Below are 17,682 nucleotides of genomic sequence, written 5' to 3'. Positions count from 1 at the left end.
CGTGCACAACAGTTGAGGCCAATTTTGGAGAAAGAGAGAGTTAGAGAAAGTAACTGTGTCCGATACTTTTACGAGTATTGAGAGTAAACACATTGTATTTGTGTTCATAGTCTATAGTAACAGCATACTACAGAGGAAAATGTCAAAGACTCATCCATGTGCAGTTGTCACGTGGAAAGAGCTATTTATTTGGTGTTTGTGAATAAAGTTGTGATACAAAAATAATTTTTTTTGTATTTATATAGTTTTGAATTAAGTCTTAAAAAACTGTAAAGGTGTATACTGGCTATGAGAAATCTGTGAGAGTTGACTTTTGTTTTGAGTTTTGATGGATCGAATCAGCTGGATCTATGTATTTGCCTAAATGATGTTTTCTTTGTGTGTGTTTGCAATCCAGGGAATATCAATCGAACCGTCTGCTTTGTTGCAAATTAACTCTAGTAAATCTAAATAGGAATTATAACATCTGTTATATTTCAGTATCTTATTTCATTTTGACTCCTATACAGTCGACTTTCTTGGCTTGAACAAAGTTAAATGATATTTTATTTTGGTTGCAGTGACACACAAGATAAATACACTCAGTGGTCACTTTATTAGGTACACTTGTACAATCTAATGCAACAGTCCTGACACAACATCTATCTTTTACGAAGGCAAATGTTAGGTTCAGTTCTAATTGTTGGAAAAGTGTAAATTAAATGATATGTTTACTTTTGAGGTCATATAGGATAAGATTGTACATGTGTACAAAATAATGTATTTATATTTTTTTTATTTTTGATGGAGTGATGCAGGAAAAATTAGTTGATGTGCTTAAGCGATTGAGAAAAACTAATTCTATGAGGCTTCCTTCACTCTAATCCTTTATGACTAATTGTATGTGACTTGTATTAATTAATGTATATGTCTTCTAATATTATCATTATTATTGACTATGACTTGTTTAAAAATGAAAATGAAGAAAGAAAGAAACCAGTAGAAGGCGCTCTCTCCCCAGTCATTGTCCATATCTTCTCTCCCAGTCTGTTTCCTCTCAGAGACTCAACATGTTGTCCTTTACCTCTCCTATTACAGCAATCTACCGTTTATTTTACCAGGCTGAATAAAACACTGTTGCTCTGCTTGACGGAGAACGACATGTTATACATTCAGAGAGCTTGTCACCTCATGAGAAATATCTGTATAATTCATTAATGATAGCTAAAATTTTATGCAAATAAGTAGGTCAAGAGAAGCATGAATAATAAATACACCATACATCTGCTGTAAGCTTTATGTATATTTTATATAGATACACGTAATGTACAACGTGACCGATAGCTTTTACAGAGAATATAAAAGTTTATGTAACTATAAGCCCACACAGGGCGGTAGAAGATAATATTCTGCCCCGACCACAAGGCTTTCATTTTATTTTACAATCACATAGAAAACTACTGGTGTTTATAGTTTTTGACATCATCATCATTGATAGTATCATCATCATCATTACGTCGCTATAATCATCACCATTAACATCAAACATCATTTTCACTATAATCTTTATCATCATCATAAATACAACCGTCTTTCTCACTCGTCAGTCATGGCTTTTTAAACAGCATCATCCCAGTTATCGACCAATATCATCATCATCCTCCTGTTTTCTTATGATTATGTTTAAGGCTTTTGTAAAGAAGAGCCCAAACTTCAGCTGATGCAAACATCTGCCTGTAGGCTCAAACATGTTACACAGAGTGTGCATACTACAACAAAGAGACCAGAAAAAACCTATACATTATATATACACACACACACATACATAACTTAAGCATACGTTGTTTAACATTTACAGGTAGTAGTAAACCTTTTCACAAATGAAAATAAATACAAAAATTATAGTTGGTTATTATTTATATGCCTTTTTTTTTTTTTTTTAAAAGAGGAACACAAAACCAAGCAAGGATTCTTTAGGATTACGAACCAAATGCAAACAGGATCACAACAATACATGGACCTTCACTGACATAGGCCATAGACGAGAGGAAAAAAAAGCTTAATTGGACTGGTACCCCATTGGGCCGTTACACAGCCATAGATAAAACCTACCCAGTAGACTTTTTAATTAAAGTTGAAATCCTTAAGATCCTTAGATTTTGAATTTATTTCTGGTCAGCATTCAATCTGCAATAGCCAATTTATGCACCCACATTCGGGAAATACCTCTCTAAATATTACTTTTTATTAATAATGGCGAGGTCCGCCATTCCCCTGCTGTATCCACATTAACTTGGGGTTCACAGGGAAAACATGCATGCATGTGATCCAGCATTACTGTATTGAATTTTATCCCGTGGATATTAGCCTTATTGTTTACTGTTCACTCGCCTCTGATATTTATTCATTTCTACAAAGGAGCAATGGAACAAGAAGGAGCAGCCACAGTGAATAGTTAGCTGCAGACGAAAGGCAATCAGATTACAGTTACTATTATTGTCTTTTTCATTGTAACAATGTGAGCTGTTTGGCTGCACTGTAAACTGACACCTTAACTGCTCTTCTGTTGCAAAGTGGCTTCTAAAGGTTTATTGTAGTATTACACCACACTTGCCATCTTTAATCACGGTTGTGTCACCAAATCAACCAGTACTGACATCTTAAGGATCACGACTTAAAGTCCAATAGGCAAGTAACATCTCAAGCCTCGGCAAAAGCTCCTTTTCTATGCAACTAAAATAAAAAAGTATGCACATTTTTAAAATTCTCTGCTCCACATAAATGAGTGAAATCAGCCCAGCTGACTCAAGACTGTAACGCGTTGTTAGGAACCTAAATGTAAGCCAGCACTGTTTTCTGAGGTTACTCTGAGCAGGGCTTCAGCTATGGCACCCGGAGAGAAGAATTCAGCACCAGAGTGAGATGACGACACGGTCCAGGTGAGCTTATGCTGCACTGATCTACTCACCGCCTCCCAAATATGTCCATTTGTCTCCTCCATCCTCACATGTTACTCCCTGTGTGGCTGAACCAGACATCTGAACTCTGACTTTGAATTAGGACTTCTTCATAAAGTACAGTGGAGGGAGCGCTTGTATCACTTATGCACCCATAATGTAGATACTGTGTGCATTAATAGCATGCACACCACTGCATACACATACGCACACACAAACATATTGGTCTATATAACCCACATGCATGCATGTGCACCTGAAACATGGCAGTTGTGCTTTAGGGAGACGTAGAAACGTGTAATGACCATGAGAGGGAGAGGTAGGGGGTGTGTATGAGATGGAGGAGAAACAATCGGCCTGGTTGCTTGTTTGTGTGCTCCATGTAAGAGTCCACAGATATGTCCCCTCAATAGTGTGTGATGTCTCCGTGGCAAGTGCACATGACTTATGGACAGTCCAGGAGAGAAACTGAGGTTTGTATTCAGGTTTAAAGTCTTTTCAGGGGGTTTGACAGCCTTTTCTGTGGCGAAGCAGCTCCGTAGAGTGTGTAGTTTATGTGTTCATGAACGGAAGGAGAGAAAGATGGAGGAGCTGGAGGGTTGAGAAGATTCTCCCTCTTCACTTCTTGTTGGCGATGCGTCTCTTCCTGGTGGCCAGCATGTCGTAGAAGGGGTCTCTGCTAATGCTGGCCCTGTAGAGGAAGCCAATCAAAGGACAGTGATGAAATAAATAACAAGGCCACATGAGAGGAGGGTCTCCAGCATCTTTGATATGGAAATGTAGGCACATTTATACAAACCCCTGCCTTAACTAGATCAAAAAAAAAAAGTTTGTGCAGTGACCTAGTTTGGTTTCCATGGTTTCTGAAGAGGAAACCTCCTTCTCCCAAGTTTTTTTCTTGGTATTTGGGTTTTGCTGGAACCTCCTCCAGAACTTGTAGTAAAACACACAATCACACACTTCCCCTCTCGCTATTCTGCAGGTTTAAAGGTCTGAAGGAGGTCGAACAAATGTGCTCAAGATTAGTGACTCTTCTGCGCTCTCCCCCTTCTTTTTTAAGAGCGATGGAAAGGCAGCGCACAATGACAGCGAGTGAATCAGGAAGCCATTCAGGCTCTACTGAGGAGCCCAGTTTCACGGCTGCTAAATCCTGTTAGCACCAGCACAAAGCAAGAAGAGGCTCAACCCCCCACTGCGGATATCTCCGATTCCCTTTGCAACGCCACGCGCTGAAGAATGAATCTGTATGTGATAACTATCCTGCGCTTTCATACTGCTCATTGTCATTTTTGCACAACCCAATTCCATGAAACAAAAGCTCCACTGTAGAGTGAGCAAATCCAAGCAAGGCTGCTGTGACTAATGCTAAATAACAGTTCCTCCATTTCTGTCCTTAACAATATGAAAAACCTATATATATATATATATATATATATATATATATATATATATATATATATATAAAAATTACATTTTTTTTTTAAATACATTCTCTCTCTTTTACTAACATATCACATTTATTTATGAGCCCACTTACTCCATTGACCCAGTTGCTCCACCATCATCTGGGTCTGTGTGTTTGTGACTCAAGAGAAGCAGACACAGCGTTGCCTCTGTGATCATCTCGACTTTAGAAGAGGTGGGAAATCACCATTTCCATAAAACTCCTTTTATCTCCCCAGACCCAGAGTCCTCTTGGACCCCTCTGGTGAAGCACAAGCTTGTTAGCCTCCGTGGCTGCGAGTACGTCAACCCAGTTTGGAGCTGCCTCTCCTGTATAGGTTTACTGGGTTTGCTGGCTCACCCCTGGGCTGCTCTAAGCAGTGACTAATCCCCCATCATTTCCCCAGCGAATACTCTTGGAGAGTATGGAGAGAGAGAGAGGGGGGGGGGGGGGATTGCACTATATTACAGTATACAAGTGTTCTGCTGAGCAAACTCTCTTAGACATTGCACCATCTTCTACACAGGTGATTAGAGAGCAACATTTAGGTCACTGACAGGCAGCAAGGTTATTATTACTGAAAACAACAGTATGTGTGGTATCTGACACTTTTGCTGTCTGTTTTACTATTTAAATCAACTATTGTAGTGACATACTCAATATAGATATAGGTGTTTTTAAAACTCTGTAGTCTTTGACTACATCAGCATTTTTCTTGTAGTCCATGAGCCAGACTTTGTCCAAATCTACATTTTCCACAGGTTTATGTCCATAGCTAATATATTTAATAACCCATATTTAGGCTGGGACCTTTATGAAAGGAACACAAATAGTTTTTGCTTTTATACAGAGCATGAGATGAAAAGATTGATACCCTGCTGTCTGTACGGTAAATATTACCCAGCAGCAGGTTAGCTTAGGTTAGCTTAGCATATGGACAAAATCTGCATACCAGCACCTCTAAAGCTCACTTATTAACACACCATATCTTTCTTCTTTAATTCGTACAACAGTGAAGTAGAAAAACAGGTCGTGGTTTTACGAGGGGATTTACTGCGGGGTTGGTGCCTTCAGGTAAATAAACCCTCTCAGCTAACTCTCTGCAAGATGTTTCTCAAAATGTCAATTTTTTTTTGCTTTAAGTGTCCTTGTGAGGAGTCTTACTTGATAGATTTAATCCACTCCTCTTTCTCTTCTGGCGTGGGAGCTGATATTCTGTACACCACGTGGTTGCCCTCAACAACACGCCCATCCGCCTCCGTCTTGCAGGCTTTGATCACCTGGCCCTTGTGATTGGGGTTATACAGCTCAAAACAGTTCTGGGGAACGAAGAGAGAGCAGGGCATCAATGATGTGCTGCTGTGAGATTTGACTGCACACCTGACCAAGAAATGTACTTACAATCTAACAAACACGGTAACAGAGGAGAAAAAGATACTTGACGTTTGATCTAAGGGTGAGATCTCTAATGAGGCAACACTCACAGGTTTCCTTGGCTCCTCCACCTCCCTGATGCTGAGATTCTCCAGCGGGATGATCCCACGAGGCTCCTTGTCCTGAAGGAGAAACATGAGAGGAGGGAGGAAAAACAACTGAGTAAATACTAAGAGAGATTGGTAGCAAAGCAAAGATGCAAGCAAACAAACAAAATATATAAATCAGAAAAGTAGCAAAGAGGCAAGAGGAAGAGAGCGGTGCATTTAAGACTCATATAAAAAGAAAAGGAGAAGGGAAGAAACCGACGGAAGAAAAAGGAAAGCGGAACGTAGAGGTGTGAGGTCAGGTAAAGAGGATAAATCCTCTGTGATATGTTTAGCTAGCATGGAAATCAACCCCTCCTCCCGTCCTCACTGCTCTTTTAACGGAGCAGATAATGTGTGTGTGGAGGAGTCAGACCAGAGGACGGGACATAATGAGAGTGTCCTGAAGGATAATACCAGGCTAGAGAGAGAACAGTGCTGATGCAGCAGCTAGCAGGGACACAGAGGCAATGATAAAGATCTTCAACGACGCACATTTAAACTTATTCATACAGAGAGCGACACGGACAGTCACACACACGGTGGACACTAGCAGCCGTAAAGAAAAAAAATAGAGAGAATTTGTTATGGGCCTAAATTCTGAATCTTCCACCGAACTGGATTTGATACCAGACAGTATTAATGAAGCGTATTTTCATCTGTAGACACACACAGAAACCAGCAGATATGCTTGCAATGAGGCACGTTACTGAGCAAAACATCATCTTGGTGTGACACTCACCGTGGTGTATTCAAAGTAGTAGAGGCAGTTGTCAGTCAGGATGAACCACCTTCTCTTCCAGGTTTTCACTCGGCCCCCTGACAGGAAGAGGAAGAGGAGACAGGAAGTCACACAAAGGCCAAAGTGACAGACTGGCTGTCTCCCATTGGGTCAAAGAGCGGGGATGTGACACTCATTAATGAAACCGACCAACATCCACTCCATTTTCTTATTCTTCTGTACAACTGTATAAACATGATATTATGAAATAGTATTGTGTGGATATTTGCTGCTACCTCAGCCCTTCAGGCCTGCTATAAATCAGGAAAAAAGACCAAACGATGCATCCTAAATTATTGTTTCTACATGTTTGTGCATTAGTTCATTGCTGTAATTCAATTTCCTGTGTAATCACATGATCATGTCATGTGGAAATTAGACACACATTCATACTTAATTTACTTTATAAGCAGTTCATGCCATTGAAAGGTCAGATAGTATGATTTTCTGATCTAAAGTGGTTTTACATCAATGTATGTAGTTGTCTATTACTTGTTCAACTCTTTGATATTGAAACTATACTAAATGTTTGTATGCTTCTTTTGTTTTCAGGCTTTTCAAAAATATATATTTCTCTCCATGTTTCAAACACAGTGTTTCAAGGTAATGCTGCTGTGGGCGGATGTTCAAATACAATAACGAGAAAACTCACTTTCTGAAAAATGCAGGCAAGCCAGTTTGAAGAACAATGAGTAGTATGTGATTACAATCAACCACCACGATCTCTCCTCACGTCCAGCTTTGATAAATGATGACTTACGCAACTAATGAATTATTGCTGACTTTGCTTATTCATTTTTTAAAAAGGCCACATGATAAAACCACATTGGCTCTCAGGAGAGGGGAGCAAACAGCACTTGATATGAACCTGACGTGGCACCTAAAGCAACCCTGAAGGAACACACATGTACACATGTAAGCCCACACACACACACACACACACACACACACACACACACACACACACACACACACACACACACACACACACACACCCACACACACCAACGCCCAGAGCAAACTCACCACCTCACGTGTTAACTTAACAAACTACATCCAAAAGAAGCAAAGAGAGAAAGAGAGCGAACGCAAACGTCTAGCATGTTAGTTTGAAGGCAGAATTCAGCCTCTGGCAGTGACTGCAGTGTTGGAGGAAATCACCACTTGCTGATACTAAGGAAGCTCTCCTGGTGGGAGACACATGCGCGTTGCGTGCATGCAGGCTATGAGAAAGACATTTAAATGCAAACCTGAGCTTACACACACACACACACACACACACACACACACACACACACACACACACACACACAATCACAAAACATGGACGACAAGTCAGGAAGACATGGAGAGCACAAGAACTTTCTGATCATTTCCTGTGAGTGTGCTTTGACCTTACATTCCCGATTAGTTCCTCTCAATACTAACATCCCTTACGGTCACAACACTTTTCACTGCAGCGTTTCCTTCCTGTTTTCACATGAGCCTATACGGGCCACACATAATTATAAAAGCTCCGCGTTTCCTTACATTTCAATAGACTCTGGCTATTGAATTAGCACGGCCAAATTTCCGCTCAGCAAAGAGAGAGATTTGCTAAAAAAAGGCATTTATTCCTTCACATCCTCCAGGGTTTATTTTTAGAGAGTTAAATTAGAAATATTACAGTGAGAACTGGTGTGGGGAATGGCTCCAGGGAGGAACTGCACTAGAATGTAATCATGTTAGGTCTGTGAGCCACAATGGGGCTATTTACATTCGTACTCACTAGTTTGATGAGACTAAAGAGACGTTACACAGAGTGAGAGGAATGCAGGTCAGAGCCAGGTGTGTGTGTGTGTGTGTGTGTGTGTGTGTGTGTGTGTGTGTGTGTGTGTGTGTGTGTGTGTGTGTGTGTGTGTGAACATAGTAATAAAACTGATCACCTGCAGTGCATTTGACCTTTAACCTTTGACAAGCAGTATCCAAGCTATTAAACATTTTATGTTCAATAATAAATCAACCTCTTACAACAATTTTAAGTGTTGAAAAAAAGGACTTAATGTTAATGTCTTTAATGTGTTGTGAGCTGCAGAGCGATGGAGCGAGGTCCAAATCAAAAACACGTGTAAACAAACAGGAAAAGAATAGTGAAAGAATGTCGTAGAAACAAGACCAAAATCTATTACCTCATTGAGAAAGCATACAACCACATCCAATCCCTGGCACACAAACTGAAGAAATAACTACAGCATGTGTTCCTTCCTAAAGTACATTAAGATGAAGACAATGCACATGCACATAAAACATGCCTTCACTATTTTTCACACACTGTAAAATGTTTTCTAGAAGAACTGATTGTGCCTTGAGAATGTGCAGAACTTATGCATACTTTAGACAACACATATACCTTCTTTTTCTAGCCTCGTGTGATATATTGAAGAGGAAATAAAACGTATGTAACCATGTTTTATTGATGGGTAGTGATCGGACTACAGTTCCAGTAAAACACCAAACCACATCTGGCTTTACGCGAGTTCATAACTAAAGTGAGTTCAGTTCAACAGCATCTTTCAGCATTTGTTCTAACACATTAATGTTAATTCAGGTAAATTTATGAATATTACACAAAAATGTGATGATCTGTTCCAGTTCATTGTCTCTGAAATGTGATACCTCACCATCAAGTGAGAGAGCACGGGTGATATTAACCTCACCTCTTGTTCTCACTCGGCTGTGAGAATAAGGCCACAGTTGTCGTGAGGAGAATAAACCAAATAAAGTCATCTGGGATGTCTTGCACTAACCTAATTTAAGCAGCCAGCCCTCTCTGTCTGGGTTGAAGAACGTGTGCGTCAGGTCATTCCCATCATCCTCTGGGATCTTAAAGGGTTCGCTCTTGATGCTGTCGTATAGATTCTGGACGGAGAAAGAAAAACAAAAAGAGAGGAACATTACGAAACCGAAACACTTCCAGATACTCAAACGTCTCAAAACATACCCAGCTTTCAGATTACTGGTGCCTTAAACAAGACATTGACAGATTCTATTTTAAAGTAGAAGGTGAGAGACAATGATTCATTCCTCTTTGACACTGGAAGCTTTAGCAAAGTGTCTTTTTCTACTTAAAAGAAGCCACGGGTGCTGTGGTAAAGACGTCAGCCTACACTATGTGGGTAGATGAACTTGCTTTTATGCGTTTTTCTTTGAGAGATTGTGAAAGATCATTAGCATCAGTGTCTGGAGAGAAGATATAATTCTGCTGAGCTGCAACATCTCAATTAGTGAAGCGTGACTCTCTGCTTTGCTATATAGGTTTTCTTTTTCTGTGCACACCACACTGGATGCATTTGTCATACCTAAGGAACTAATAAAGCCAAAGCTCTCACCCTGAGTAGCTCCTCCGGGAGGTCTCCTCCCTCATTGATCCCTCTGTTCATGGAGATGAAGCGCTCAACGGGGGGCTTGTCTCTGACGTTGGGATTGTGCAGGCTTGTGTTCAGCATAATGATGGCAAACGATAGGACATAGCAGGTGTCTGTGGAGGTAATTATACAGAGCGTGTCACTGGGAGACATAAGATACAGCACAAGCCCACGAATCTGTGTGTGGTAGCAATTCCTTGTTTGGAGTTCATGGATTAGTGGGAAAATTATTAAAACTATTGGTCTTTTGTTACTCAGTCTATCCTAAATTATTGATATCATATCATAATGACTATATTGAAAACATGCACTTGGTTATATTTAAATTTCAAACATTTTCATTGAAACATGAAACCAAAAAGTGTATCAGTGAGCTTTATAGTGGAGTTATAATAATGGCATTGAGACGACAACACAAATGATTTATGATGAATAAGACAGAAATCCATCAATAGATCGCAAAAATATATGTCTGTCTAATAAAATGGGGAGTTTAATCAACAAGGAGCACCATATTCTGGGACACACAGACTCGTAGAGCCATCCAACACCACATACAAACCCACCGCTCCTGTGAGTCCACATCATAACTCCCGCTAACCTCCACCTCATCCATCCACACACTAACTGCCCCAGTCAACATGGCCCGCACTGTAATTTACGACCCTGAGCGCACCGGTCCTGAGAGATGACCACTGCACCACATCAATATTCATGACCTGAGCTGTCACCTGCGTCCTCCTCGACACTCGCTCGGCTAACATAGGAGGAGCCGACGTAGTGCGAGGGGCCGAGGTGGCGCTAATGACCACTATTGACCCGTGATCGATTTAATCATCACTGCTGGAGACACAAATAGCGATCACACTGAGATCAGTGAGGAAGTTAAAAACGGATCAGTAAACAGACTGTTGGTCCATTTATGATTCTCTGAAAGCAAATATCTATGTAGTCGGAAAGTGCTCATATTTTCCAGTGTTTTAGAAACAATCTCCAGGCTTGTGGTCACATTTGAAAGCTTCATGCAGCCCGAACAGGTCCAGATGTCTACTAGGGGAAGACAGACAGTCAGAAACATTGATCTGAGGCTGAGGTGGTCTGGCTGGCCCATATTATCTGTCCTGGACTGTCTAGTTGAGTCTGACTCATATGTCTGCTGCAGTGTGTGTGTGTGTGTGTGTGTGTGTGTGTGTGTGTGTGTGTGTGTGTGTGTGTGTGTGTGTGTGTGTGTTGTACCTGTGGACTGGAAGACTCCAGGATTGCATTGGCAGTACCTGGAGGCGAACGCCTCCATCATACGATCAATCTTCTGGGCTTCGCCAGGAAGTCTGAAGCTCCACAGAAACTGCCTACAACAGCAGGAACAGAGAGAGAGAGAAATTTAATGACAGATCATGAAATATTGATGCCAATGTCGATTATAGTATGAGGATATTCACTGTAAATTACAATCCCAACTACATTACTAACATTAAGAAAGGGAGAGTCTAAAAGATCATGAAGTCTTTAAACTAAATGATTTGGCTAAAACATAAACAAAAACTCTCTTTACTGACTCTTAAACAAGACGCTGTCCTCAGAACAAAACCGAATGATGATGAGCATTGCCACGTTCACTTCAAATCAGAGTTATCGTAATAGCATTCACATCAACATCAAAGTCATGATTAGTGAAGGAACTGACGCTAAAGGATACAGAAGTGCCTTAAAAACTAAACAAACACGGATGTATAAGTCAGCCAAAGTCTGTCATGAATGTAAAAAACTAAATTAATTGATATAGTGTTCAGTTAACATTTAAGTTGATATGAAATTGGAAAACTTTTCGGAAAAGTTGAAAATATCCCTTGCGATAATAATACAGAAGGAAAAAACTAAAATGGATGTCTCACATCAGCCATCACTCGAGGTAATTCAATTTAATCAATATAGTGTTAAAACCTTTTGACACCCACACAGGTTTTTTCAGTTAATTTGTCTGATTAGACATCTTCACAGGACTGTGTGGGCGTGTATAGACTAATTGAGTGACATCTTTCCTGAGTCTCTTGTTAGCTGTTGAGTCTGTTAGGACGGGACAATTTACACCTCGATCATTGTTATTGGTAGACGATCAGCCTGAATAACTTAAAACACCTGAGTGGGTGTTCAGAGGCTTTAAGAACTAAGTTGCCAACTTGAGAATCTTTTCGTGAATGCAGCATAATCTCCTGTGACGACCAAACGGTGTGAAAAAAACGCCATCATCCCATTCATTTTGAATGAGACCAATGCGGTGAGGGTTGCCAATGCAGAGGCCTTCAGCAAACAAAAATACAGGGTCATCTGCAAAGAAGTTGAACCTGGCTAAACTGTTGCTGTAACACAGCCTCATCTGTCAAATGATAGGACATAGCAGTCGATAGCCAATCGGCCAATTCAATAAAATACATGCTAGCATACATTCCCGGTATATTATTTGTAGCATGCATGACATAATTCTACCGATTACCTCATGCAATGTCTGATACAAAAATAACATTTGTAGTCAAATCCTCATATTATTAATTAAAAACTACTAAGCAATTTGTCTTCAAACTGATGAATGTATCACTCAAACAGGACTTCCTGGATCATATTTCACCTGCAGGAAGACACCCACACTGATCCTTGCTTTTCTTTAGTTTGGTCGTTCACTCACCTTAAGGCTTGTACGAGGTTGAGGTCTGCAAACTCATGAAGCTCCACAAACGCCTGAAGGACTTTGATGTTAAAGTCGTCCCTAGAGGAGAGAAAGGTCACATGTCACACATGTTTAACTGTTCAATTCCATTCAAAAAGAATCAGAAAAAAACAGACGCCAGACTTTTAATACATTAATACATTCGTGTTGTGGGGTCACGGTGAAAAGTAAATGCTTTCATGTCATAGCACCAGAGAAAGCCACTGTGCATGCAGGCAGCATGAAACCCCTGTTGTTATGACGCTCATATCCCCATTGATTTCCCTTCGATAAGAACCACATGTCCGCTCAGTTATTTTACTGGCACTGTCTCCCGTCACTGCTCTGCTCCATGAATCCAGACCACCAATTTCCTGAGGCTTTATGCCATCGTCTGAGCACATGCAGCACAGATCTGATGGAGAGATGTGGACAGGAAAAAGAAAGGTGGAGGAAAAGCAGAGGGAAAACTGGAGAGCTCACCGTTCCCCTAAGTAGTCCCCTATGACTGTTTTGTTGAGCCCTTCGCCTTTGTAGAGGAACTGTGAGATGTCCTCTGGGGTGTGCTGGAGAAGATCGTTCTCCAGAAGAAACTGGATCCCCTGTTTTTTAAAAAAAAATAGTGCACACTTACACATTAGCTACCTCTTTTGGTCTGTTTTAACAGACCTGATGGACATTGTCTCACATATAGTCAGTTTAGGGCAAGGCCTGACCTTTTTAGGGTCCATGTTGAACTTCTTCCTCCCCATGGCGATCTGTTTGTTTCTTTGCGTGGTTTTGCTGAATTAAAAAACACACAAAAACATCCATCATGTGACAGTTAAGACTGTGGTGTTGTCCCCCTGCAGCAGCTCACTCTTCTCCAAAACACATTTTGCATGAGCACCACAGGGAAATCTCAACCTTTGTGTGTCTGTGCATGTTCCCTACACTTCCTGTGTGCCAAAAATAGCCCGAGCCCCTTTGCCAGCTGCACCTGAGACACAGAACCTCGCTCCACCTCATCAACCAATCAAATGAAAGCCTCTGAATGCAGACTGTTTGGCTAATGTTTAGTCAAGGGACTGTCCGGCTTCACTCCTCAAACAAAGGGGATTAACACACACACACACACACACACACACACACAACGACAGGTGTGAGGCTCACAGCGGAAGCGACAACATGGCTCAATGGCTTTGAAGAGCAGATTTGGCAAAAAGAAAGAATGAGTCCTGTAATGATTAGTCAATGAATCAAAAAGTCAACTAAGAGAAAATAAATCCACAACAGTTCTGATAATTGATTAATCATTTAAGTCGAGCAAACATGCCAAACATGTTGGTTCCGGCTCATCAAATACGAGGAAGGCTAATTTTCTGAGGGGGGGGGGGGGGTCGGATTGCTAGTTGGACAAAACGATGATCTGAGGACTTCACAATTGGCAATGTGAAGTTGGTGATGGCTGATTTACAATATTTTCTCAAATTTGACAGACTAAGCAATTTAGAGCTGTAACAATTGGTTGATTAGTTAAACTTTTGATGCAAAAATGGCAAAACATTTGCTGGTACCAGCTTCCTAAATGTGTTTCTTGGACACAAGGTTCTGGGAAACTGTGATAGGCAGTTTTCTGACATGTTATAGACAAAACCACTAATCAATTTAATCAAGAAAACAATGGACAAGGTTAATCAATAGTCAAAACATTCATTAGTTGCAGTCCTTAAATAATTAATCAATTGGTTAAAAAAATTAAAAAACTCACCTCTCCCCCACACAGGTCAGCTGCTCAATCTCAGTCATTACCTCTGCGATCTCAAACTTCAGCCGCTACAGAGAAGAAAACAGCAAAACGACTGTTAAGTTTCCTTATTGTTAGAGATGGCCGATATGGTTACAATCAATATTACACGACCTTAACAGGATCGTTTTATCAGGGAACTTCTGCATTTATTTGACAGTGGACAGATTGGAGGCGTCAGGAAACGCTCAATACTTTTGATATTTGGACATTAAAAGTAATGTTAATGCCAATATGTAACTTTGATCAGTATCACATCACATGAGCCTTCAGAAATGTAAAACACTTCAATAACTAATTTTACAATAGGATAATATTGCCCATCCCCACTTATGGGAACTTTCTGCTGCTGGAGCAAATAAAAAACATCATTCTTGCTTCAATACTCACTTCAATATCATCCAGAAGCTCCTTTTTCCTGCGCCGTATATTTGACAGCTCATCTCTTTCCTCCAAAGACAGGTCCTCGGGTACTGGAAAATACAGAGAGAAGGGAAAATGAAAGAGCATGTGTGAGCGAGAGAGAGAGGGAGGGAGGGACAGGGTTATGAGGATGGATTAATTTAATTCACCTTCCCAGCAGCCAGTCAGAGTCACAGGGATTATTAAACCTGGCAGTGTTCAATGGATCCATACCAAAGACATTACTCATGACTTCAATTAATACACTAACAGACAGGAGTTCAAACACTCTCAGACATCTGTTTGTAAAAGGTGAACTAAGTACATTCCTTCATTTTCCCCCCATGATTTACAATTTAGAGTCTATTTCGTCTCGTGGAATGTTTAATTACCTGCTCATCAAATCAGCAAACATACCAGTAAAAAAGAAAAAAAATATAATGTATTGTAGAACTCCTCTAACAAACAGTTAAAACTTGGGACAGTTTGGAGTAATAACAGAAACTAATGTTTCCACTGGGACAGATTATCCCATTGTTTTGTGAATGCTACAAAGTAGTAAGCATGATTGTATCTATTATTATGGTTAAGAACTGTGAGGAGTTATTTGCTTAATATATCATCTCACAGGTCAGACAGCGGCAAAAACATGCGTCCTCATATGTCATCTCAAAGACATTACAGAGATGCTCACAAGTCATTTTTAGTCTCTTAAGTGTGACTTGAGTCCAAGTCTCCATCTCTGGGAGTGTGACTTGAGTCCAAGTCTCCATCTCTGGGACATTATCATTAGTCTCTCCTTTTAAGCTCTGCCTTTGGTCTCCAACAACTCCTGAGGGAAATATCTGTCCCTGCATGACGATGTACAAAATAATCAATATTGAGATCAGGATTATGTCTTTGTGGACATGTCCATATAGAGTTTGTACATGTAGCCATTTTCTTGTCCTCTGTCTTCGTGTGTATTCTGTTTCTTTGTATCTCATGTTTCTTTCCCACCTCTATACATCACTTCTTTACAGTATATGCAGTGTTATGCACTTAAAATACACAGCAGGTGTTAGATGTAGATTACACAAAAGCCACATATGAGGAAAAACTTTCTCATGAGAAATTTCTTCCAAACCATATTAAAACCACAGAAACTTCCCTGCTGGAAAGGAGATCACTTCCATAAATTACATCCTGTGTGTTTGAGACACAGACACACACACACACACACACACACACACACACACACACACACACACACACACACACACACACACACACACACACACACACACACACACACACACACACACCGACCACTGGGCATCTGGCGAGGCCTGCCCTCTCAAATATTGGCTTTCTGATAGCCGACTGTCGTCGGGCCCTCATTTGGGGTAATTAACGCTGCAGAGAGACACTTCATGCAACATGCATGTTTTACTGCATGAGCACACAAACACAGTATACACAGGTGAGTACACAATATAAACGCCATGCATACGGAATTTACACCTCACGCACAGGACATTTATTCTATTCTCCACTGTAGGTCCCCAGGAGCCACCGCCGTATCTTTCATTTAGCCACGCCACATCAACCCTCCCCCCCGCCGACCCCTCGGAGGACCTCCCCCTCTCTCCTCCAACACATCAGAAAACAGCAATCCATTTGAGAGCGAGCTGACAGGAAGTAGGTCACTTTCACATGGAGCTCTACCAGATTGTGCTTCTCCTACGCTGTTTCTCTCACACATGCACACACTCCCCCCCTCTATCTCTCTCTTTGCCCGCCTCCACCCCAGCGCTTGAAGTGGGGGTGAGAGCAGATTCAAATCCCCCAACTGAATCATACCGCTAAGCAGCTTTGCAATTCAGACGTTTTACCCCTAGTTGTTTCCCCTCGGACTGTAAATAATGGAAAAATAAAAGTAAAGTTATTTCCTCTCCTCTTTATCTATCTGCTGCATCTCTCTCTCACACTCCTTAAATCCTCCCCTCTCCTCAGTCTTGCTCTGTAAAACAAAGTGACAGAGGCAGCACGGACTATTAGGTTGTTACGATCGGAGGGCTTGGAGCTCATGTTATCACAAACGAGCAGCCAAGAGAGCAGGGATCCAGATGGCTGTGTGATCACTCCGCTTTCACACATGATGCTCACACCGTATCTACCAACGTCTACACGATGAAACAGAACTAGGCAGGCTGAGGAGACAGAAACGGAGCTCATTTTAAACAGATACTAATGGGGTATAAATACCATGTCTACCAAGCATTGTGCAGTTGATTGATGACTCACACTTAATTTGTCAAGATATTTAAAAAAAGGTTAATTTACTGGCTTGACTGCAATGGAGAAAAGTCTAATGTGATAAAAGCGTAGATTGTAAATGGCAACAGAAGTGGGAGAGAGGTTGTTGGGACTGTGTGGGTGGATGAATTGGATGCCTGCAAAGGGTTTTGTTTTCCCTTTATTTTTTTCTTCTTTCCTTTATTTATTTAAAATATCTTTCTCCTTACTGTGTTCAGATGGAAGGCAAATTTTAAGCAGCACAATGGCACGCAAAGAGACGAGAACCAGACGAGAACCTACACTAAAAAATGTTTCCCTTTTTGTCTGAACACACCTTTACTTTTCATTATGTAAAAATTTAAAAAGGTATATTCTGACCTTCAAGACAGTAGTTGACAAAACAATTTCCCTACAAGGTCCATTTTGTT

General features: G+C 40.8%; 1 protein-coding gene across 2 annotated transcripts in view; it reads right to left on the bottom strand.

Moving 5' to 3' along the window:
- Window positions 1-1,269: 1,269 nt before the first annotated feature.
- The window catches only part of cyth3b (cytohesin 3b), a 31,436-nt gene continuing 15,023 nt past the window's right edge, over window positions 1,270-17,682 (bottom strand). For both annotated transcript variants that reach the window (XM_068718616.1, XM_068718617.1), the window contains 12 exons: window positions 14,963-15,045; window positions 14,537-14,601; window positions 13,503-13,569; window positions 13,270-13,388; window positions 12,766-12,846; window positions 11,322-11,434; window positions 10,050-10,198; window positions 9,468-9,579; window positions 6,643-6,719; window positions 5,865-5,936; window positions 5,545-5,699; window positions 1,270-3,627 (listed from right to left, as the gene is read on the bottom strand). In XM_068718616.1, coding sequence (XP_068574717.1) covers window positions 3,555-3,627; window positions 5,545-5,699; window positions 5,865-5,936; window positions 6,643-6,719; window positions 9,468-9,579; window positions 10,050-10,198; window positions 11,322-11,434; window positions 12,766-12,846; window positions 13,270-13,388; window positions 13,503-13,569; window positions 14,537-14,601; window positions 14,963-15,045 — 1,166 coding nt within the window. In that variant the 3' untranslated portion in view covers window positions 1,270-3,554. The remainder of the gene's footprint in view (window positions 3,628-5,544; window positions 5,700-5,864; window positions 5,937-6,642; window positions 6,720-9,467; window positions 9,580-10,049; window positions 10,199-11,321; window positions 11,435-12,765; window positions 12,847-13,269; window positions 13,389-13,502; window positions 13,570-14,536; window positions 14,602-14,962; window positions 15,046-17,682) is intronic.

The sequence above is a fragment of the Cebidichthys violaceus genome, unplaced genomic scaffold, assembly GCF_023349555.1.
Source record: "Cebidichthys violaceus isolate CVI_PGR_0920_01 unplaced genomic scaffold, fCebVio1.0.p SCAF_23, whole genome shotgun sequence".
In the NCBI taxonomy this organism is placed as follows: Eukaryota; Metazoa; Chordata; class Actinopteri; order Perciformes; family Stichaeidae; genus Cebidichthys; species Cebidichthys violaceus.
Note: the sequence above shows the minus strand (reverse complement) of the source record. Positions and strands in the feature narration are given on the sequence as shown.